General features: G+C 49.4%; 1 protein-coding gene across 4 annotated transcripts in view; it reads right to left on the reverse strand.

Annotated features, from left to right (window-relative positions):
- LOC132395284 (mucin-2-like) overlaps positions 1-24,425 on the reverse strand; it is a 293,232-nt gene that overhangs the window by 42,287 nt on the left and 226,520 nt on the right. For all 4 annotated transcript variants that reach the window (XM_059971641.1, XM_059971640.1, XM_059971639.1 and 1 more), the window contains 2 exons: positions 5,351-5,383; positions 1,099-1,329 (listed from right to left, as the gene is read on the reverse strand). In XM_059971641.1, coding sequence (XP_059827624.1) covers positions 1,099-1,189 — 91 coding nt within the window. In that variant the 5' untranslated portion in view covers positions 1,190-1,329; positions 5,351-5,383. The remainder of the gene's footprint in view (positions 1-1,098; positions 1,330-5,350; positions 5,384-24,425) is intronic.

The following is a 24,425-nucleotide window of genomic DNA, read 5'->3' on the forward strand; positions in this document are numbered from 1 at the left end:
GCCAATGAAAAACATTTGTGGCAATGAATTCCACAGATTCATCACCTGCTGGTTAAAGAAATTCCTCCTCATCTCTGTTCTAAATGGACATCCTTGTTTTCTGGAGCTGTGCCCTCTGGTCCAAGGCTCCCCCCCACTGTCGACAACATCCTCTCCATGTCCACTCTATCTAAGCCTTTCAATATTCGATAGGTTTCAATGAGATTCCACCTCCCCCCCATTCTTCTAAACTCCAGTGAGTACAGTCCCAGAGACATCAGATACTTCTCCTATGTTAACCTGTTCATTCCCAGATCATTCTTGTAAACCTCCTCTGAAGCCCCTACAACACCAGCATATCCTTTCTTAGATATGGGGCCCAAAACTGCTCACAATACTCGAAGGGCAGACTGACCAATGCCTTATAAAGCTTCAGCATGACATCCTTGCTTTTATATTCTAGTCCTCTTGAAATGAATGCTAACAGTGCATTTGCCTTCCTCACCACAGACTCAACCTGCAAATTATGGTGCGCAGTATTGCAGAGGCCTGAATCAGAATCACCGGTCTGTGACGTGAAATTTGTTAACTTAGCAGCAGCAGTTCAATGCAATACATAATCCAGCAGAGAGAAAAAAATAACAATAATCATAAATAAAATAAAAATATTAATAATAATAAACAAGTAAATCAATAAACAAGTAAAGATTTTTTAAAACATGCAAAAACAGAAATACTGTATATTAAAAAGAAAGTGAGGTAGTGTCCAAAGATTCAATGTCCTTTTATGACATTGTAGTTAGGTTAGTGTAGCTTCTCAGCTTCTTTCACTCCAGAGAGAAAAGCCCCAGCTCAGTCGACCTTTCCTCAGTAGACATGCTCTCTAATCCAGGCAACATCCTAGTAAATCTCCTTTGCACTCTCTCTAAATCATCCACATCTTTCTTTTAATGAGGCAATCAGAACCGAACACAATATTCCAAGTGTGGTCAAACTGGGGGTTTATAGAGCTGTAACGTAATTACCCTTGATGCCACAAGGCAGAAGATACATAAAGACAAAGCTTTAGAACAACTTGCGGAGGACTCCACACTGATTGTGAGGAGCACGTAGTCTCACCTGTGACGGGTGTGGTGGTGGTCGTTGCTGTGGTTACTGTTGTAGTCGGTGGTGGCGAAGTTGGTGGTTTGATACACCAACGGCTCTCCATGTCGAAGATCAGGTTATTCTGACAGGTGCTGTAGATGGTGGAGTTTTCCAGGCAGTGATAAAAGCTGGCAGAGTCGAAGGGGTCTGCATGGAGTCCAACTTCTTTCCCCACGCAGAAGTTCTCAACTGGTGCGCAGGCCGCTGCAAGAGACAAGGGATATTACGGATCCTGAGCACATCTCGAAGGTCAGTGAATTTATATTCAAACTTTAGTTTTTATTTAGTTTATTTAGCGATACAGCACGGACTCGGCCCTTCTGGTCCCCTTCGAGCCAGGCCGTCCCAGCAACCCCACAATCCCAGTTAACCCTAAGCTCATCATGGGACAACTTACAGTGACTAATTAACCTACTAACCGGACTGTGGGGGAAAACCCTTGCATTCCGCAGGGAGGACATACAGACTTGAACTCTGAAATCTGGAATGCCCCGAGTTATATCTGGAATCCACCCTGGGATTCCTTTTCTTGCAGGCATTCACAGTAGAACAAAGAAATACTCCAGAATCAATGAGAAACTAAACAGAAACCAAGACTGACAAACAACCAATTACAAACTATAGAAATACAAAACAAAAATAAATAAATAAACAAATAAGTAAATCAATGGATAAATAGTTAGATAAATAAGTAAATAGTGTTACGTCCGTGGCCCCCTCCTTTGTGAGAATCGCCAGATCACTGTTGGGTTGAGTCAAACGGGGGGCCCAAGACATGAGGGGGAGACGTGCAGGATGTCACGTTTCTCCCCTCCCATAGCGATGTAAAGCTACGGGACATGGCCATTGTCTCTTGGAGACAGATTTGTGGATTGAGATGCTCTGCTACGTGAACGCCCTCGGGCAAAGTGGGCAGGTTGAGGGAGAGATTGCATCACCCCCAACCTGATTGACATCTACGACCCTGCAAGTCAGAATAAAAGAGGGGCTGCAGGAACAACCCCTCAGACGCACCAGAAGAAACGTTAAGCGACCACGGAACAGCAGACGGTCATCGGAAACCAAGCCACGTGCGTTCAATTCCGTGGCTGGAATTGGTGACTGAAACCACGGAAAATGGCTCTTTAGCTAACAACGGGGAAGCCCGCTCCCCTGACTCAACGGATTGGCATCATAAAAGACTTGGGCAAGTTTAAACGCCTCCCTCTCTTAAACCCAAAACGCTGCAGCCTGAACGAGCTAATGACTTTTATATTTCCATCAGACATTACATTATCCCCTAGACAACGATAGAGTTACGTTTTATTGGTTATGATCATACCTGCGCTTTAGATTTAGTATTGACGACGTATGTTATCCGTATGATTGCATTAATCTTATTTTTGTGCCCCTTTATCAATAAATACTTTTAAAAATATTACCATCAGACTTCAACGGACCTCTCTATCTTTGCTGGTAAGTGACGGGATTTCGTAACAATAGATAGGTCGATGAAAAAGTAAATACCCAGAACATGAGTTGTAGAGTGCTTGGAAGTATTTTGCTCTGACGCCCCACTGTCCAAACAAGAGTCTCAAAGGTTAGCTGTATTTGTCACATGTGCATTGAAATGTACAGTGAGATGTGTCAAACCAATAGAGCAAGGATTTGTCTGGGCAGCCCGCAAGTGTTGCCATGCTTCTGGTGCCAAGATAGCACGTCCACAGCGCACTAACCTGAATCCGTACGCCTTTGGGATGTGGGTGAAATCCAGAGCACCCGCTGGAAACTCAAGCGTTCGGGAGAGAACATCCAAACTCCTTTCAGACACCACCAGCAGGAACTGAACCCTGATCTTACCCCGAGGCGTTCTGCGCCTCTGTGAAGAACAGCAGGTCGGACAGAGTGAGGGCAGGACCAATCAGGAATAGCACAGTAAGCATGTGCTTGGAGTCGGAGGGAGGGAAGTCCTTAATGAGTACCTTGCTTCAGCGTTAACCAATGAGAGGGACTTTGATGTTTTTCAGGCTGGTAGTTTGCTGCTAAGAAGAGGATGTTCTAGGACTTCTGAAAAAGATTAGAGCAGGTAAGTCCCTGGGGGCTAGTGGGATATACCTCAGGTCACTATGAGAAATGAGGGAAGAGATTTCTATGCATTTGACAACAATCTTTGCATCTTCATTGGCCACAGGAGTGGTACCAGATGATTGGAGAGTGGCAAACATTATTCCTTTGTTCAGGAAAGGGAGTAGGGATAACTCTGGGAATAATAGACCAGTGAGTCTTACTTCAGTGGTGGGCAATTTATTGGAGAAGATTCTCAGAGACAGGATTTACTTAGAATGATTAGGGATACTCGGCATGGTTTTGTGAGGGGCAGGTTGTACCTCATGAGCCTAACTGAATTCTTTGAGGATGTAACAAAGCACATTGATAAAGGTAGAGCAATGGATATGGTGTATATGGATTTCGGTAAGGCATTTGATAAGGTTCCCCAAGGTTAGTTCATTGAGAAAGTCAGGTGGCATGGGATCCATGGAAACCTAGCTCTATGGTTGGAGCGACAGAGGATGAGAGGTGACCTGATAGAAGTGTATAAGATGATGAGAGGCATTGATCATGTGGATAGTTAGAGGCTTTTTCCCAGGGCGGAAATGGCTAAGATGAGGGGGCATAGTTTTAAGGTGCTTGGAAGGAGGTACAAGGGGGATGTTGGAGGTAAGTTTTTCACACAGTGTGTGGTGAGTGCGTGAAATGCACTGCCAACAATGGTGGTAGAGGCAGATACGACAGGGTTTTTTAAGAGTCTCTTAGATAGGTACATGGAGCTTAGAAAAATAGAGGGCGATGCAGTAGGGAAATTCTGGAGTAGCTTACACAGTTGGCACAACGTTGCGGGCCGAAGGACCCATAATGTGCTGCAGATTTCTATGTTCTCTGAATACTGAATTAACTTGCTCATAGAAGGCAGAAGGTAGTCATAGATGGGGAGTATTCTGCCTGGAGTTTAGTGCTGTAGAGGGATCAGTCTGAGATCTCTGTCCTTTGTGAGTATAATAGGTCACTTGGCCGAGGTGGGTTAGTAAGTTTGCGGATGATGCGAAGTTGTGAATAGTGTAGAATGTTGTCCTGGGACACTGACAGGATGCAGAGTTGGGCTGGGAAGTGGCTAATAGAGTTCAATCTGGAAAAGTGTGAAGTGATTCACTTTGGAAGGTCAAATTTGAAGGCAGAGTACAGGGTTAATGGCAGGATTCTTGGCAGTGTGCAGGAACTGAGGGATCCTGGTTTCCACATCCATAGATCCCTCAAAGTTGCAGTGCAAGTTGATAGGATGGTTAAGGAAGTGTACAATATGTTGGCTTTCATTGGTCAGGAGATGGCTGAATTCAAGAGCCACAAGGTAATGTTGCATCTCTATAAAACTCCGATTAGACCATACTTGGGAGTACTGGTTCAGTTCTGGTTGCCTCATTTATAGGAAGGATGTGGAAGCTTTAGAGAGGGTGCAGAGGAGACTTACCAGGAGGTTGTCTGAATTAGAGAGCATGTCTTATGAAGATAGGTTGAGTGGGTTGGGGCTTTTCTCTTTGGAGTGTAGGAGGATGAGAGGTGACTTGGTAGATGTGTGCAAGATTGTAAGAGGTGTAGAGAGAGTGGATAATCAGAAACATTTTCCCAGGGTGGAGTGGTTTATACAAGGGGGTATAATCTTAAGGTGATTGGAGGAAAGTATAGGGGGGACGTCAGAGGTAAATTCTTTACACAGAGAGTGGTGGGTGTGTGGAACACCCTGTCAGGCATAGCAAATACACTAAGGACATTTAAGAAACTCTTAAATAGGCGTGTGGAAGATAGAAAACTGGAGGGCTATGTGGGAGAGCAGCGTTAGATGGATCTTACAGTAGGTTAAAAGGTCAGTACATTATCAATAGTCGAAGGGCTTGTACAGTCCTGTAATGAAGGGTAATAACTGTTCTTGAACCTGGTGGTCTGGGACTTGAGGCTTCTGTACCTTTTGCCTGATGGTAGTAGAGAGAAGAAAGCATAGCCTGCATGGTGAGCAGTCTTTGCTGATGGATGCCTGACTTGCTGAGTTCCTCCAGCACCTTGTGTGTGTGTTACTGCAGAAATTACCATCCTTTCCTTCTCCTTGACCTCGAACCACTGACTGGGATTTAGCGCAGGTACTAACTTGTGACTGGAATTGGAATTGGGGGAGGGGGGGTCAACAAAAACAACTCACCCAATTGTCCCAGGAATATCAGGACCAGAGACCCTGAAACAAAGAGAAAAGTGTTATGAGCATCAAACGCTGTGCCAGGCAGAGGTAGTTGTCAAGCAACACGGGAGTTCCATATAACCATATAACAATTACAGCACAGAAACAGGCCATCTCGGCCCTTCTAGTCCGTGCTGAACGTTTACTCTCACCTAGTCCCACTGACCCACACTCAGCCCATAATCCTCCATTCCTTTCCTGTCCATATACTTATCTAATTTTACTTTAAATGACAATACCGAACCTGCCTCTACCATTTCAACTGGAAGCTCATTCCACACAGCTACCACTCTTTGAGTAAAGAAATTTCCCCTCGTGTTACCCTTAAACTTTTGTCCCCTAACTCTCAAATCATGTCCTCTTGCTTGAATCTCCCCTACTCTCAATGGAAAAAGCCTATTCACGTCAACTCTATCTATCCCCCTCATAATTTTAAATACCTCTATCAAGTCGTCCCCCCCCCCCCCAACCTTCTATGCTCCAAAGAATAAAGACCTAACTTGTTCAACCTTTCCCTGTAACTTAGGTGCTGAAACCCAGGTAACATTCTAGTAAATCTTCTCTGTACACTCTCTATTTTGTTGACATCTTTCCTATAATTCAGTGACCAGAACTGTTCACAATACTCCAAATTCGGCCTTACCAATGCCTTGTACAATTTTAACATTACATCCCAACTCCTATACTCAATGCTCTGATTTATAAAGGCCAGCATACCAAAAGCTTTCTTCACCACCCTATCCACATGAGATTCCACCTTCAGGGAACTGCCATTTTTCAGCCCACTCTTCTAACTGGTTTAAATCTCTCTGCAATCTTTGAAAACCTACTTCATTATCCACAACACCACCTATCTTAGTATCATCTGCATACTTACTATTCTAATTTACCACCCCATCATCCAAATCATTAATGTATATGACAAACAACATTGGACACAGTACAGATCTCTGAGGCACACCACTAGTCACCGGCCTCCAACCTGACAAACAGTTATCCACCACTACTCTCTGGCATCTCCCATCCAGCCACTGTTGAATCCATTTTACTACTTCAATATTAATACCTAACGATTGAACCTTCCTAACTAACCTTCCGTGCGGAACCTTGTCAAAGGCCTTACTGAAGTCCATATAGACAACATCCACTGCTTTACTCTCATCAACTTTCCTCATAACCTCTTCAAAAAATTCTCTAAGATTTGTCAAACATGACCTTCCACACACAAATCCATGCTGACTGTTCCTAATCAGACCGTGTCTATCCAGATAATTACATATAACATCTCTAAGAATACTTTCCATTAATTTACCCACCACTGACGTCAAACTTACAGGCCGATAATCGCTAGGTTTACTCTTAGAACCCTTTTTAAACAATGGAACCACATGAACAATACACCAATCCTCTGGCACCATCCCCGTTTCTAATGACATTTCTTCTTTTTTTTAAAATTTTTTTATTAGTTTTTCAAAACATTTTACAAATTAAAAACCCCAAATCCCAATGAGGAACATTAAAACAGTGCAAAATTAAGCATACGATAACAATATGCTACAAAGGAAGAGAATTTAGCAAAAAAAAGCACCTAAATTAAAGACAAGTAAGCTTAGTGTCCTCCCCAAGCCCCACAACACAAGAAAAAACAACAGCAACTCCAGACCAACCACAACACAATATAGAGAGTATAAGTCAGGACAGCCAAACTCCCAGACTGTGAATACACTCAGCAACAGAGGATAATAATGCCTTCTACCAGAAAAAAAAAGGAGCTGAAAGCAAGGGACCGAAGAGAAAAAAAAACCCTAGTCAAGAGGAAGGTTATGAAAGTGCTCGATAAAAGGTCCCCAGACCTTATGGAACTTTAGATCCGAATTGAGAACTGAATAATGAATTTTTTCGAGGTCCAAACAGGCCATGATGTCGTTAAGCCATTGAGCATGAGTGGGCGGGGCAGCATCTCTCCATCTGAGGAGGATCAAGCGTCTAGCCAGGAGAGAGGCAAAGGATAATATTCGGCATTTGGTCGGACCCAGACATAAATCTGTCTCGCCCCAAAAACCGAACAGAGCAATTAAGGGGTTTGGTTCTAGGTGGTGATTCAGAATACACGATAACGTAGTGAAGACATCTTTCCAGAATTTCTCCAAGCTAGGACAGAACCAGTACATATGGATGAGAGAGGCCTCGCCCCTCTTGCATTTATCACAGAGCAGACTAACGCTAGGGTAGAATCGAGATAGTTTAGATTTAGACATATGGGCTCTATGAACAATCTTAAAAGGCAGTGGCGAGCACAAAGAGAGGTTGAGTTAACCGATTTGAGAACTGAATCCCAGCTCTCCTCAGATAAGGAGATATTTAAATCCTGCTCCCAGGCCATTTTGATTTTATCCATGGGGGCCCGTCGTAAGGCTGCTAGTTTATCTCGGATGTTTGATATTAAGCCTTTACCTAGTGGATTCATGGAAAGGAATAGGTCCATAGCATTTTTCGCAGGCATTTCAGGGAAGTTAGGAATTAAAGGAGCAATAAAGTTTCAGATTTGGAGATATCTGAAAAAATGAGCATTGGGCAGATTGAACTTAACAGAGAGCTGCTGAAAAGAAGCGAAGCGATTATTGATGAAAAGATCTTCAAAATGTCTAATGCCCTTCCTATACCAAACCTGGAATGCTGAATCGTATGTAGTAGGTAAAAAAAGGTAATTATGAGCAATAGGGCTGAAAACGGAAAACCCCTGGAAACCATAGCGTTTCCTGATCTGAGCCCATATACGCAAAGTGTGTCTAACAAGAGGATTAGCTATTGATCTGGGCAGACTACTAGGGAGTGCAGAGCCAAGAAGTGCAGAGATAGATAATTCTTTAGTGGAGCTCAAATCCATCGCCACCCAGTTAGGGCACTCGGGTTGGCCATGGAAAAAAGACCAGAAGGTAGCACAACATATATTAGCTGCCCGATAATATAAACGAAAGTTAGGTAAAGCCATGCCACCCTCTTTATTAGATTTTTGGAGATGGATTTTATTAATTCTAGAGTGCTTATTCTGCCACAGATATGACAAAATAATAGAGTCTAAGGAATCAAAAAAAGATTTAGGAATAAAAATTGGGATAGTTTGAAATAGGTATAAAAATTTGGGGAGAACATACATTTTAACAACATTAATACGACCTACCAAAGACATAGATAGAGGTGACCATTGTACCAGACTCTGTTTTATAGCATATGAAAGATTGGCAAAGTTTTCACGAAAGAGATCTTTAAACTTCCTTTGTGCTTCTTTATTAATTGGGAGAAGTTCACTCTTATGTAAATTAAGTTTATAGCCAGAGATCTGGCTAAACTGGTCAAGAAGTGAAAACATTAGAGGCAAGGATGTAGACGGATTTGAGAGAAAGAGTAATAAGTCATCAGCATAGAGAGAAACTTTATGCTCAACACCCCCTCTCCAAATCCCAGTCAATTCAGGGCAGTTTCGAAATGCTATCGCCAGAGGTTCCATAGCCAAATCAAAGAGAAAGGGACTTAAAGGGCATCCCTGGCGGGTGCCACGTTTGAGATTAAATACTTGGGATTTCTGAAAATTGGTTAAAACAGAGGCAGTAGGACTCAGGTACAGCAATTGGATCCAAGGGATGAAACTTTGGCCAAGGTCAAATTTTTCTAAAACTGCAAAAAGGTAATTCCACTCTATACGATCAAACGCTTTCTCCGCATTGAGGGAAATAACACATTCAGGAATCCCAGTTGGAGGTGAGTATAAGATATTAAATAAACGCCGAATGTTAAAAAAAGGGAAACGGTTTTTAATAAAGCCTGTTTGGTCATCAGAGATAATGGAGGGAATGACGGTTTCTAATCTATGAGCCAAAACTTTAGCTAAGATCTTTACATCAACATTGAGCAGAGAGATCGGCCTATACGAGGAACACTCTGTTGGGTCTTTGCCTTTTTTAAAAGAAGAGTAATAGATGCCTCACTGAAAGAGGGTGGCAATTTTGAAATATTTCTGTCAGAGCCCCTGCACTACACTAACTTCCCTCAAGGTCCTAGGGAATATCCTGTCAGGACCCAGAGATTCATCCACTTTTATATTTCTTAAAAGCACCAGTACTTCCTCCTCTTTAATCGTCAAAGTTTCCATAACTTCCCTACTTGTTTCCCTTACCTTACACAATTCAATATCTTTTTCCTTAGTGAATACCGAAGAAAAGAAATATTTCAAAATCTCCCCCATCACTTTCGGCTCCACACATAGCTGTCCACTCTGATTCTCTAAGGGGCCAATTTTATCCCTCACTATCCTTTTACTATTAATATAACTGTAGAAACCTTTCGGATTTATTTTCAACTTACTTGCCAAAGCAACCTCGTATCTTTTTTTAGCTTTTCTAATTTCTTTCTTAAGATTCTTTTTACATTCTTTATATCCTCAAGCACTCCTTTACTCCATGCTGCCTATATTTATTGTAGATCTCTCTCTTTTTCCAAACCAAGTTTCCAACATCCCTTGAAAACCATGGCTCTCTCAAACTTTTAACCTTTCCTTTCAACCTAACATGAACATAAAGATTCTGTACCCTCAAAATTTCACCTTTAAATGACCTCCACTTCTCTATTACATCCTTCCCATAAAACAAATTGTCCCAATCCACTCCTAAATCCTTTTGAAGAATGAAGGGGACCTCATTGAAACCTATGGCATATTGAAAGACCTACAGCGGAATTGCAAAGGACGTTTCCTAAATTGGAGAAATGTCTTTAGCTCTGTGCTAATCTAAGAGTCTCTCTTAGTGGATTTCTGTTCAGAATGCTATTTGCTTGTGTGTAACGTTTGCATGATTAGTTCGTTTTCTCCACGTTGCATGTTTGATGGTCTCTTTTCAATGGGTTCTTTGGGGTTTCTTTGCTTTGTAGCTGCCTGTAAGAAGACGAATCTGAAGGAGATGAACTCTGTCGCCCCGAGCTGCAATAGTATCATGCTAACTGCTACACTACCATGGTCTATCCATCTGCTGTTACTAGTGCACTATTACTAGTGTTACTATTGACATCACCCCCAAGGTTGACGTATCTCCATGTTTGGTATCATTGGGAAATTTTTGAAATTTCCCTCTGCACTTCAGTATGCAGGTAACTTGTGGGGAGTCTACAAGTCCTCCTGTCTGGGAAACAACCATTGCAGAGCATGTTTTATGAGAAAAGTTTAAACAAGCTAGAGCTATATACTTTGCAGCGAAGGAAGATATGAGGGCTCTTGATAGAGGTGGACAAAATATACAAGGTGCTTAGATTGAATGGACAGCCAGTACGTTTCTCCCAGGGCAGAAATACTCCCAGGGGTGTCATTCTAAATGACTGCAGGAAAGAGGAAAGTCCCCAACTAATAAGGAGGAACAGCAGGACCAGGACACATGAGAGAAGCAGGGGAACAACACCAACCAGACAGCACAGATACAGAACAGGCCAGACCCTGCAGACCAGGCACAGAAAAGGCCAAACCCAGCAGACCAGGTACAGAGCAGGACTCGGGGCCGGCGGACCAGGTACAGAGCAGGACTCAGGGTCGGTGGATCAGGCACAGAGCAGGATTCAGGGCCGGCGGACCAGGCACAGAGCAGGACTGAGGGCCGGCGGAACAGGCACAGAGCAGGACTCAGGGTCGGTGGATCAGGCACAGAGCAGGATTCAGGGCCGGCGGACCAGGCACAGAGCAGGACTCAGGGTCGGTGGATCAGGCACAGAGCAGGATTCAGGGCCGGCGGACCAGGCACAGAGCAGGACTGAGGGCCGGCGGACCAGGCACAGAGCAGGACTGAGGGCCGGCGGACCAGGCACAGAGCAGGACTGAGGGCCGGCGGACCAGGCACAGAGCAGGATTCAGGGTCGGTGGATCAGGCACAGAGCAGGATTCAGGGCCGGCGGACCAGGCACAGAGCAGGACTCAGTGCCGGCGGACCAGGCACAGAGCAGGACTGAGGGCCGGCGGACCAGGTACAGAGCAGGACTCGGGGCCAGCAGACCAGGCACAGAGCGGGAAAGGGCCGGCGGACCAGGTACAGAGCGGGACTCAGTGCCGGGGACCAGGCACAGAGCGGGACTCAGGGCCGGCGGACCAGGTACAGAGCGGGACTCAGTGCCGGGGGACCGGTACAGAGCGGGACTCAGGGCCGGCGGACCAGGTACAGAGCGGGACTCAGTGCCGGGGGACCAGGCACAGAGCAGGACTCAGGGCCGGCGGACCAGGTACAGAGCAGGACTCGGGGCCAGCAGACCAGGCACAGAGCGGGAAAGGGCCGGCGGACCAGGCACAGAGCAGGACTCAGGGCCGGCGGACCAGGTACAGAGCAGGACTCAGGGCCGGCGGACCAGGTACAGAGCAGGACTCAGGGCCGGCGGACCAGGCACAGAGCATGACTCAGTGCCGGCGGACCAGGTACAGAGCAGGACTGAGGGCCGGCGGACCAGGTACAGAGCAGGACTCAGGGCCAGCAGACCAGGCACAGAGCGGGAAAGGGCCGGCGGACCAGGTACAGAGCGGGACTCAGTGCTGGGGGACCAGGCACAGAGCAGGACTCAGGGCCGGCGGACCAGGTACAGAGCAGGACTCAGGGCCGGCGGACCAGGCACAGAGCAGGACTCGGGGCCGGCGGACCAGGCACAGAGCAGGACTCGGGGCCGGCGGACCAGGCACAGAGCAGGACTCGGGGTCGGCGGACCAGGCACAGAGCAGGACACAGGGCCGGCAGATCAGGCACAGAGCAGGATTCAGGGCCGGCGGACCAGGCACAGAGCAGGACTCAGAACCGGCGGACCAGGCACAGAGCAGGATTCAGAGCCGGCAGACCAGGTACAGAGCACGACTCAGGGCCGGCGGACCAGGTATAGAGCAGGACTCAGGGCCGGCGGACCAGGTACAGAGCAGGACTGAGGGCCGGCGGACCAGGTACAGAGCAGGACTGAGGGCCGGCGGACCAGGTACAGAGCAGGACTCAGGGCCGGCAGACCAGGCACAGAGCAGGACTCAGGGCCGGCGGACCAGGCACAGAGCAGGACTCGGGGAGGCGGACCAGGCACAGAGCAGGACTCGGGGCCGGCGGACCAGGCACAGAGCAGGACTCAGGGTCGGCGGACCAGGCACAGAGCAGGACACAGGGCCGGCGGACCAGGCACAGAGCAGGATTCAGGGCCGGCGGACCAGGCACAGAGCAGGACTCAGGGCCGGCGGACCAGGCACAGAGCAGGATTCAGAGCCGGCAGACCAGGCACAGAGCACGACTCAGAGCCGGCGGACCAGGTATAGAGCACGACTCAGGGCCGGCGGACCAGGTATAGAGCAGGACTCAGGGCCGGCGGACCAGGTACAGAGCAGGACTCAGAGCCGGCGGACCAGGTACAGAGCGGGAAAGGGCCGGCGGACCAGGCACAGAGCAGGACTCAGGGCCGGGGGACCAGGCACAGAGCAGGACTCAGGGCCGGCGGACCAGGCACAGAGCAGGACTCAGGGCCGGCGGACCAGGCACAGAGCAGGATTCAGGGCCGGCGGACCAGGCACAGAGCAGGACTCAGGGCCGGCGGACCAGGCACAGAGCAGGACTCAGGGCCGGCGGACCAGGTACAGAGCAGGACTCAGAGCCGGCGGACCAGGTACAGAGCAGGACTCAGGGCCGGCGGACCAGGCACAGAGCATGACTCAGTGCCGGCGGACCAGGTACAGAGCAGGACTGAGGGCCGGCGGACCAGGTACAGAGCAGGACTCGGGGCCAGCAGACCAGGCACAGAGCGGGAAAGGGCCGGCGGACCAGGTACAGAGCGGGACTCAGTGCCGGGGGACCAGGCACAGAGCAGGACTCAGGGCCGGCGGACCAGGTACAGAGCAGGATTCAGAGCCGGCGGACCAGGCACAGAGCAGGACTCAGGGCCGGCGGACCAGGCACAGAGCAGGACTCGGGGCCGGCGGACCAGGCACAGAGCAGGACTCGGGGCCGGCGGACCAGGCACAGAGCAGGACTCGGGGCCGGCGGACCAGGCACAGAGCAGGACTCGGGGCCGGCGGACCAGGCACAGAGCAGGACTCGGGGTCGGCGGACCAGGCACAGAGCAGGACACAGGGCCGGCGGATCAGGCACAGAGCAGGACACAGGGCCGGCGGACCAGGCACAGAGCAGGACTCAGAGCCGGCGGACCAGGCACAGAGCAGGATTCAGAGCCGGCGGACCAGGTACAGAGCACGACTCAGGGCCGGCAGACCAGGTATAGAGCAGGACTGAGGGCCGGCGGACCAGGTACAGAGCAGGACTCAGGGCCGGCAGACCAGGCACAGAACAGGACAGGGCCGGCGGACCAGGCACAGAGCAGGACTCAGGGCCGGCGGACCAGGTACAGAGCAGGACTCAGGGCCGGCAGACCAGGTATAGAGCAGGACTGAGGGCCGGCGGACCAGGTACAGAGCAGGACTCAGGGCCGGCAGACCAGGCACAGAACAGGACAGGGCCGGCGGACCAGGCACAGAACAGGACAGGGCCGGCGGACCAGGCACAGAGCAGGACTCAGGGCCGGCAGACCAGGTACAGAGCAGGACTGAGGGCCGGCGGACCAGGTACAGAGCAGGACTCAGGGCCGGCGGACCAGGCACAGAGCAGGACTCAGGGCCGGTGGACCAGGCACAGAGCAGGACTCAGAGCCGGCGGAGCAGGTACAGAGCGGGACAGAGCCGGCGGACCAGGTACAGAGCAGGAAAGGGCCGGCAGACCAGGCACAGAGCAGGACTCAGGGCCGGCGGACCAGGTACAGAGCAGGACTCAGGGCCGGCGGACCAGGTTCAGAGCAGGACACAGGGCCAGCAGACCAGGCACAGAGCGGGAAAGGGCCAGCAGACCAGGCACAGAGCGGGAAAGGGCCGGCGGACCAGGTACAGAGCAGGACCGGCGAACCAGGTACAGAGCAGGACTCAGGGCCGGCCGACCTGGCACAGAGCAGGACCGGCGAACCAGGTACAGAGCAGGACTCAGGGCCGGCGGACCAGGTACAGAGCAGGACTCAGGGCCGGCGGACCAGGTACAGAGCAGGACTCAGGGCCGGCGGACCAGGCACAGAGCAGGATTCAGAGCCGGCGGACCAGGTACAGAGCAGGACTCAGGGCCGGCGGACCAGGCACAGAGCAGGACTCAGGGCCAGATGGGGTGGTTTGAGTAACACAGAAACTGTTGATATTCTTGGATTTTCACACACAATGTTCTCTGGAGCTGACAGAGAACAGTGCAAAAACAAAAAAACACAGGCTGTGCTGTCATGCTGTTGGTTACCTTTACCAATGTACCTGGTGTATCCCGGTGTCCTGCTGCTCACCCTGACCCAGCTCCCTTCTGTTCCCCTGCCTCTGTCAGGTAAGCCAGGCTGTCACCGTTACCCCTTGGGTGGTTCTGTCCCTTGCCCCCATTGGGTAAGCCAGGCTGTTGCTGTTACCTATGGGTGGTTCTGTCCCTTCCTACCCCTCACCTCTGATGGGTTGTACCCCGCACCTGCCCAGGCCTCTGTGTTTCTGCCTGGGAAGTGGTCCCACCTGAATGCTGGGATCCTCCTGCCCCGCCTGCCTGACCTCTGGGATCCAGCCCCGCCTGCATTACCCCTTGCATGCCATGGCATCCCCATCCTGTCCTACCCCTAGTACTTCAATGCCTGCGTCCTGCATTTGGGTCCAATCCTGACCCCGTTCCTGACACATCTACTGTGTCTGGTGCTCCTGGTATATCGGTGAGACCTGATGTAGACTGGGAGACCACGTTGTGAAGCACCTATGCTCCATCTATCAAAAAAAGCACAATCTCCCAGTAGCCACCCATTTCGATTCTACTTCCCATTCTGACAATCAGTCTAAGGCCTCCTCTACTGTTGTGATGAGACCACACTCAGGTTGGGGAGCAACACCTTATATTCTGTCTGGGTAGCCTCCAACCTGATAGCATGAATGTCAATTTCTCAAACTGCCGATAAAGCCCCCCCCAAACCTGTTAAACATTCCTGTTCCCTTTGCCCTCTCTTACTTTATCTCCTTACCTGCACATCCCCTCCTCTGGTGCTCCTCCCCCTTTTCTTTCTGCCATGGTCTTCTATTCCCTCTATCATATTTCCCTTCTCTGGCCCTTTATCTCTTTCACCAATCAACTTCCCCTCCCCTCTCCTGCTTTCACCTATCTCCTGCCACCTTGTACGTCTTCCTCCCCTTCCCCCACCTTCTTACACTAACTTCTCTTTCTTTCCCGTGCCGATGAAGGGTCTCAGTTTGAAACATCGACTGATAACTCTTTTCCATAGATGCTGCCTGACCTGCTGGGTTCCTCCAGCATTTTGTGTGTGTTGCTTTGGATTTCCAGCGTCTGCAGATTGTCTCATGTTTTAAATTTACCCAAGGACAGATGTCTGTGCAAATGAATTCCACAGATTCACCACCCTCCAGCTAAAGAAATTCCTCCTCATCTCTGTTCTAAATGGACTTCCCTGAATTCTGAAACTGTACCCTCCGGTCCAAGACCCCCCTACTGTAGGAAACATCTTCTCCATGTACACTCTGTCCAGGTCTTTCAATACTCAATAGGTTTCAGTGAGATTCTTTCCCGCCCACCCCCCCCCCCCCCCAATTCTTCTAAACTCCAGCAAGTACAGGCCCAGAGCCATCAAACACTCGTCACATGTTAACCCTTTCATTCTCAGGCTCATCCTCATGAACCTCCTCTGGACCCTCTCCAATTCCAGCACATCTTTTCTCAGATAAGAGCCCAAAACTGCTCACAGTACTCCCACTGCAGTCTGACCAACGCCTTATAAAGCCTCAACATCACATCCTTAACGTCATATTCTTGAAACGAATGCTAACATTGCAGCTGTCTTCCTCACCACCAACTCAACCTGCAATTCTCAATTCTCTTTCGCTTATTACCGCCTTGACGTACACCACGGTCTGCCTGGTCGGCACGCAAACGAAACTGTATCGCTGAAAATCCCAGCTAGCTCTGTTCACGTTCCTGACCATCTCTGCTTTCTCCTGGTTCTGATACTTTCCAGATAAGAAGTTGCACAAAATGCTGGAAAACATCTGTTCGGCCCTTCGGCCCACAATGTTGTGCCAACCCCTTAACCTACTCCAAGATCAATCTAACTCTTCCCTCCACATAACCCTCCATTTTTCTATCATCCATGCACCTGTCTAGGTCTCTTAAATGTCCCTAATGTATCTGTTTCTACCACCCCTGACAGCACGTTCCACGCACTCACCACACTCTGTGTAAAAACCTATCTCTGACGTCCCTTTCCTACAATCACTTGAAAATGATACCCCCTTGTATTAGTCATTTTCGCCGGAGGAAAAAGCCTCTGGCTGTCCACTCTGTCTATACCTCGTATCGTCTCATCTATTTCGTCACCTCTCATCCTCCACTCCAAAGAGAAAACTCCAAGCTCACTCAACCTACCTTCATAAGACATGCTTTCTAATCCAGGCAGCGTCCTGGTGAATCTCCTCTGCACCCTCTCTAATCCAGGCAGCATCCTGGTGAATCTGCTCTGCACCCTCTCTAATCCAGACAGCATCCTGGTGAATCTCCTCTGCACCCTCTGTAATCCAGGCAGCGTCCTGGTGAAACTCCTCTGCACCCTCTCTAATCCAGCCAGCATCCTGGTGAATCTCCTCTGCACCCTCTCTGATCCAGGCAGCATCCTGGTGAATCTCCTCTGCACCCTCTCTAATCCAGGCAGCATCCTGGTGAATCTCCTCTGCACCCTCTATACAGCCTCCACATCCTTCCCATAATGAGGCATCCAGAACTGAACACAGTATATCGTGTGGTCTAACCAGGGTTTTGTAGAGGCGCGACATTACCTCGCGGCTCTTGAATTCGATCCCCAACTACCGAAGGCCAACACACCATACACCTTCTGAACAACCTGTCAGCTTGTGTCGCAACCTTGAGAGTCTGTGAACGTGGACCCTGTGAACGTGGACCCTGAGAACGTGGACGCTGTGAACGTGGACCCTGTGAACGTGGACCCTGTGAACGTGGTCCCTGTGAACGTGGACCCTGTGAACGTGGACCCTGTGAACGTGGTCCCTGGGAACGTGGACCCTGGGAACGTGGACCCTGTGAACGTGGTCCCTGGGGACGTGGACCCTGTGAACGTGGTCCCTGGGAACGTGGACCCTGTGAACGTGGACCCTGTGAACGTGGACCCTGTGAACGTGGTCCCTGTGAACGTGGTCCCTGGGAACGTGGTCCCTGTGAACGTGGTCCCTGTGAACGTGGTCCCTGGGAACGTGGTCCCTGTGAACGTGGTCCCTGGGAACGTGGTCCCTGGGAACGTGGTCCCTGTGAACGTGGTCCCTGTGAACGTGGACCCTGTGAACGTGGTCCCTGTGAACGTGGACCCTGGGAACGTGGACCCTGGGAACGTGGACCCTGTGAACATGGACCCTGTGAACGTGGTCCCTGTGAACGTGGTCCCTGGGAACGTGGACCCTGTGAACGTGGACCCTGTGAACGTGGTCCCTGGGAACGTGGACCCTGTGAACGTGGACCCTGTGAACGTGGACCCTGTGAACATGGTCCCTGGGAACGTGGACCCTGTGAACGTGGACCCTGTGAACATGGTCCCTGGGAACGTGGACCCTGTGAACGTGGACCCTGTGAACGTGGTCCCTGGGAACGTGGACCCTGTGAACGTGGTCCCTGTGAACGTGGTCCCTGTGAACGTGGTCCCTGTGAACGTGGACCCTGTGAACGTGGTCCCTGTGAACGTGGACCCTGGGAACGTGGACCCTGGGAACGTGGACCCTGTGAACATGGACCCTGTGAACGTGGTCCCTGTGAACGTGGTCCCTGGGAACGTGGACCCTGTGAACGTGGACCCTGTGAACGTGGTCCCTGGGAACGTGGACCCTGTGAACGTGGACCCTGTGAACGTGGACCCTGTGAACATGGTCCCTGGGAACGTGGACCCTGTGAACGTGGACCCTGTGAACATGGTCCCTGGGAACGTGGACCCTGTGAACGTGGACCCTGTGAACGTGGTCCCTGGGAACGTGGACCCTGTGAACGTGGTCCCTGTGAACGTGGTCCCTGGGAACGTGGACCCTGGGAACGTGGACCCTCCACATGGCTACGAACTCAGTCAAAGTAAATCTATTGTTAGAGTACACAGCCCTGAGATTCATTTTCCTGCGAGTAATCACAGTAAACACAAGGAACATGATAGACAGCATGCAACAGGGTGAACAACCAGTGCGCAAACAACAACAAACTGTGCAAATACAAAAAGTAAGAAAGAAAGAATAAATTAGATATAGAGACCTTGAAAGTGAGTCCTTAGGTTGTGGAAGCAATTTGGTGTTGTGATGAATGACTTTATCCCCTTTGGTTCAAGAGCCTGATGGTTGAGAGGTAACAACAGTTCCTGAACTTGGCGGTGTTCTCTAAACATGAAAGTCTGTACAACAGAGGCAGAACTGCCAGTAGCATCTCACCTGCACAGACACCCAGAGCTCCCATCTTCAGAGTACCTTTCGTGCTGCTCACCCCGTTCCCTGCCTTTCTCTGTGGTATTTATTGGGGGAAGGTCAATTTCCCAGCAAAGGTTACTGACATGTCAGGAAGGCGCTGACTTTCCGGGAGCCAAGAAGCAATGAACAAATGCACTCGAGTTACAAGCTCAGGTTTCTACTGAACCTCCCCTGCCTTGGGGCAAAGCATTGTGACAGAGGCTGTGCTTTGCCAGCGGTTCCGCGGACCGTTGAGATCGGTGTCGTTCCTGGAGTCCGTCCACGTTTGTGAAAGGCTTGTTGAGCTGAGCGACAAGAGAAAACCTGACAGGTTGTGATTCGTTGAGGTCAGAGTCACAGAGCGTGGCAGCGCAGAAACAGGCCCTTTGGCCCAAGCTGTTGTTCTGCCTAACCACATCGATAAGCTCCTGCACCATCGCCCTCCATACCATCACATTCATGTCCATATCCACACTCACCACCCTCTGAGAGAAGAAGTTCCCATTAAACATCTCACCTTTCACCCTTAACCCATGACCTCTGGTTGCAGTCCCAGCCAACCTTAGTGGAAAAAGCCTTTTTGCATTTACCCTACCTATATCCCTCATAATTTTGTATCCCTCTATCAAATCTCTACTCATTATCCTAAACTCCAGGGAATAAAGTCCTAATCTATTCAACCTTTCCCTATAAACTCAGGCCTCAAGTTACAGCAACATTCTTGAAAGCTTTTCCTTTACTCTTTCAATCTCACTGACATCTTTCCTGTGGGTAGGTGACCAGAACCCAACACAATTCTCCAAGTTAATGTTTGATGCATCTTCAACATTGGAGTGTAGCAGACTGAGGATTGACCTATTCGCCGTGTACAAAATCATGAGGGGTACAGATACGGTGAATGCACACAGTCTTTGGAGAATCAAAAATTAGCAGACACAGGGTATAAACAGTGAGATTTAATAGGGACCTGAGGGGCAAGGTTCTTTAACACGAAGGGTGGTATCTTTGTGGAACGAGCTGCCAGAGGAAGTGATTGAGGCAGGTACGCTAGCAACATTCAAAAGGTACTTGTCAGGTGGATGGACAGGAAAGGTTGAGAACAGGAGTTCCCAAGGGACCCCTTGGTTAATGGTAGGATGTCCATGACATCAAAAAGGTGGGAACTCCTGGTTCGGAGGCATCTGGGCCAAACACAGGCAAATTAGACTTAATGAGTTGTGGGAATGTTATGTTGGCAACACTTGTGGGGACGTCCTCAGACTGCATTGGTCGTTGATGCAAAATGATGGATTTCACTGTATGGATCCGCGTTTCGATGTGCAAGTGACGATGAGTAAAATTGATGACGATCCTGGTCGGCAGGGACCATTCGGGCTGAATGGACTCCGTGCGGTGCAATGGCCAATCGTCAAGACATATCCTGCCATATCCAGTCAGAGCAAAAAGAGAGTCTCTTTTGCCAATTCTGTCCATGGCGAGATTTGTACTAATGAGTTTTAGAACAGAGAAGGTGAGGAGATATTTTATATTCGAGACACAGTATGGTAACAGGCCTTTCCGGCCCAATGAGCCTGCACTACCTAATTACACCCCTGTAGCCATTAACCTACTAACCCATACGACTTTGCAATGTGGGAAGTAACGGAAGTACCTGAACGAAACCCAGATGGTCACGGAGATAAACTCAGACAGCGGTGGGTATTGAACCCGGGTCGCTGGCACGCGTCATCATGTGTCTGGCAGCAACATAGCGTGCCCACAACTTGCTAAGTTTAACCTGTACGTTTTTTGGAATGTGGGAGGAAATTGGAACATCTGGAAGAAACCCATGCAATCACTGGGAGAGCGTACAAACTCGTTACAGACAGCGGGGGGTGTCGAACACGGGCTCTGTAATTGCATTGCGCTAACTGTTATGGCACCACGCCATCCAGATGACGTGCCACGTGTCTGCCACAGACAGAAAGCATTGACACAACCAGCTTGTCAAGGTGTCATGAGCCCTGCAGGCCTCTGTTTCTCGAGGTTTCTCGAGCACCTGTATTTACTAATTGTTGACATAATGAGAGTCATTGTGCTTTCTGTTTAATCTGGTCAAGTTAGTTGTAACAGGCAAGGGTTTTCCACATTCAACAATTTTTTAATTCAGACTCTCGGTTAGCACTGCTCAGGGAGCCCTTGTGTGGAGAATGATTCCTCTTGCGGTGTCTCGTCCTGCCATCAGTGCTCTGTTGGGATCCATCTGTATGAACTCTTGCTTCTGTCACTACATGGGAGTCTGCCGTTCCTCCGCACCTGGGTTCAGCCGTTGCCAGCGCTCACCGTGACAGAGTCTGCTGTTCCACCACACCTGACAGAAGGAGTACATCTATATAAGCTTTGGTTCCATCACCTTCAGAGTAGTTTGTGCTGTTCTGGTCTCTTCATCACAGAAAGAGTGTGGAAACTTTGGAGAGACTGTTGAAGCTTTGGAGAGAGTGTGGAAACTTCGGAGAGAGTGTTGAAGCTTTGCAGAGAGGGCGGAAACTCTGGAGAGAGTGTTGAAGCTTTGGAGACAGTGTGGAAACTTTGGAGAGCGTGTGGAAACTTTGGAGAGCGTGTGGAAACCTTGGAGAGCGTGTGGAAACCTTGGAGAGAGTGGAAGCTTTGGAGAGAGTGGAAACTTTGGAAAGAGTGTGAAAGCTTTGGAGAGCTGTGGAAACTTTGGAGAGAGTGTGGAAGCTTTGGAGAGAGTGTGGAAGCTTTGGAGAGAGTGTGGAAGCTTTGGGGAGAGTGTGGAAGCTTTGGAGACAGTGTGGAAGCTTTGGGAAGAGTGTGGAAGCTTTGGAGAGAGTGTGGAAGCTTTGGAGAGAGTGTGGAAGCTGGAGAGCGTGTGGAAACTTTGGATAGCGTGTGGAAACTTTGGAGAGAGTGTGGAAACTTTGGAGAGAGTGTGTAGAAACTTTGGAGAGAGTGTGGAAGCTTTGGAGAGAGTGTGGAAACTTTGGAGAGAGTGTGAAGGCGTTGGAGAGAGTGTGAAAACTTTGGAGAGCGTGTGGAAACCTTGGAGAGAGTGTGGAAGTTTTGGGGAGAGTGTGGAAGTTTTGGAGAGAGTAGGAGCTTTGGAGAGAGTGTGGAAACTTTGGAGAGAGTGTGGAAACTTTGGAGGGAGTGTGAAAGCTTTGGAGAGCGTGTGGAAGTTTTGGGGAGAGTGTGAAAGCTTTGGAAAGAGTGTGGAAGCTTTGGGGAGAGTGTGAAAGCTTTGGAGAGCGTGTGGAAGTTTTGGGGAGAGTGTGAAAGCTTTGGAAAGAGTGTGGAAGCTTTGGGGAGAGTGCAAGCTTTGGGGAGAGTGTGGAAACTTTGGAGAGAGTGTGGAAACTTTGGAGAGCGTGTGGAAACTTTGGAAAGAGTGTGGAAGTTCTGCGGAGAGTGTGGAAACTTTGGAGGGAGTGTGAAAGCTTTGGAGAGCGTGTGGAAGTTTTGGGGAGAGTGTGGAAGCTTTGGAAAGAGTGAAAGCTTTGGAGAGAGTGTGGAAGCTTTGGGGAGAGTGTGGAAGCTTTGGAGAGAGTGTGGAAAATTTGGAGAGCGTGTGGAAACTTTGGGGAGCGTGTGGAAACTTTGGAAAGAGTGTGAAAGCTTTGGAGAGAGTGGAAACTTTGGAGAGCGTGTGGAAACTTTGGAGAGCGTGTGGAAACTTTGGAGAGAGTGTGGAAACTTTGGAGAGAGTATGGAAACTTTGGAGAGAGTGTTGAAGCTTTGGTGAGAGTGTGGAAACTTTGGGGAGCGTGTGGAAACTTTGGAAAGAGTGTGAAAGCTTTGGAGAGAGTGGAAACTTTGGAGAGCGTGTGCAAACTTTGGAGAGCGTGTGCAAACTTTGGAGAGAGTGTGGAAACTTTGGGGAGAGTGTGGAAACTTTGGGGAGAGTGTGGAAGCTTTGGAATGAGTGTGAAAGCTTTGGAGAGAGTGTGGAAGCTTTGGGGAGAGTGGAAGCTTTGGAGAGAGTGTGGAAACTGGAGAGCGTGTGGAAACTTTGGGGAGAGTGTGGAAGCTTTGGAGAGAGTGTGGAAGATTTGGAGAGAGTGTGGAAGCTTTGGAGAGAGTGTGGAAGCTTTGGAGAGAGTGTGGAAGCTTTGGAGAGAGTGGAAGCTTTGGAGAGAGTGGAAGCTTTGGAGAGACTGGAAGCTTTGGAGAGAGTGTGGAAGATTTGGGGAGAGTGTGGAAGCTTTGGAGAGAGTGTGTAAACTTTGGAGAGCGTGTGGAAACTTTGGAGAGAGTGTGGAAACCTTGGAGAGAGCGTGGAAGTTTTGGGAGAGTGTGGAAGTTTTGGAGAGAGTAGTAGCTTTGGAGAGAGTGTGGAAACTTTGGAGAGCGTGTGGAAACTTTGGAGAGAGTGTGGAAACTGGAAAGAGTGTGAAAGCTTTGGAGAGATTGGAAACTTTGGAGAGCGTGTGGAAACTTTGGAGAGAGTGTGTAGAAACTTTGGAGAGAGTGTGGAAACTTTGGAGAGAGTGTGGAAGCTTTGGAGAGCGTGTGGAAGCTTTGGAGAGCGTGTGGAAACTTTGGAGAGAGTGTGGAAACTTTGGAGAGAGTGTGGAAACTTTGGAGAGCGTGTGGAAACTTTGGAGAGCGTGTGGAAACTTTGGAGAGTGTGTGGAAACTTTGGAGAGCGTGTGGAAACCTTGGACACAGCGTGGAAGTTTTGGGGAGAGTGTGGAAGTTTTGGAGAGAGTAGTAGCTTTGGAGAGAGTGTGGAAACTTTGGAGAGCGTGTGGAAACTTTGGAGAGAGTGTGGAAACTGGAAAGAGTGTGAAAGCTTTGGAGAGAGTGGAAACTTTGGAGAGCGTGTGGAAACTTTGGAGAGAGTGTGTAGAAACTTTTGAGAGAGTGTGGAAACTTTGGAGAGAGTGTGGAAGCTTTGGAGAGCGTGTGGAAACTTTGGAGAGAGTGTGGAAACTTTGGAGAGAGTGTGGAAACTTTGGAGAGTGTGTGGAAACTTTGGAGAGCGTGTGGAAACTTTGGAGAGAGTGTGAAGGCTTTGGAGAGAGTGTGAAAACTTTGGAGAGCGCGTGGAAACTTTGGAGAGTTCGGAAGCTTTGGAGAGAGTGCGAAAACTTTGGAGAGCGTGTGGAAACTTTGGAGAGAGTGTGGAAACTTTGGAGAGCGTGTGGAAACTTTGGAGAGAGTGTGGAAACTTTGGAGAGAGTGTGTAGAAACTTTGGAGAGAGTGTGGAAGCTTTGGAGAGAGTGTGGAAACTTTGGAGAGAGTGTGAAGGCGTTGGAGAGAGTGTGAAAACTGGAGAGCGTGTGGAAACCTTGGAGAGAGTGTGGAAGTTTTGGGGAGAGTGTGGAAGTTTTGGAGAGAGTAGAAGCTTTGGAGAGAGTGTGCAAACTTTGGAGAGCGTGTGGAAACTTTGGAAAGAGTGTGAAAGCTTTGGAGAGAGTGGAAACTTTGGAGAGCGTGTGGAAACTTTGGAGAGCGTGTGGAAACTTTGGAGAGAGTGTGGAAACTTTGGAGAGAGTATGGAA

Source organism: Hypanus sabinus, chromosome 6, assembly GCF_030144855.1.
Source record: "Hypanus sabinus isolate sHypSab1 chromosome 6, sHypSab1.hap1, whole genome shotgun sequence".
Classification (NCBI taxonomy): domain Eukaryota; kingdom Metazoa; phylum Chordata; class Chondrichthyes; order Myliobatiformes; family Dasyatidae; genus Hypanus; species Hypanus sabinus.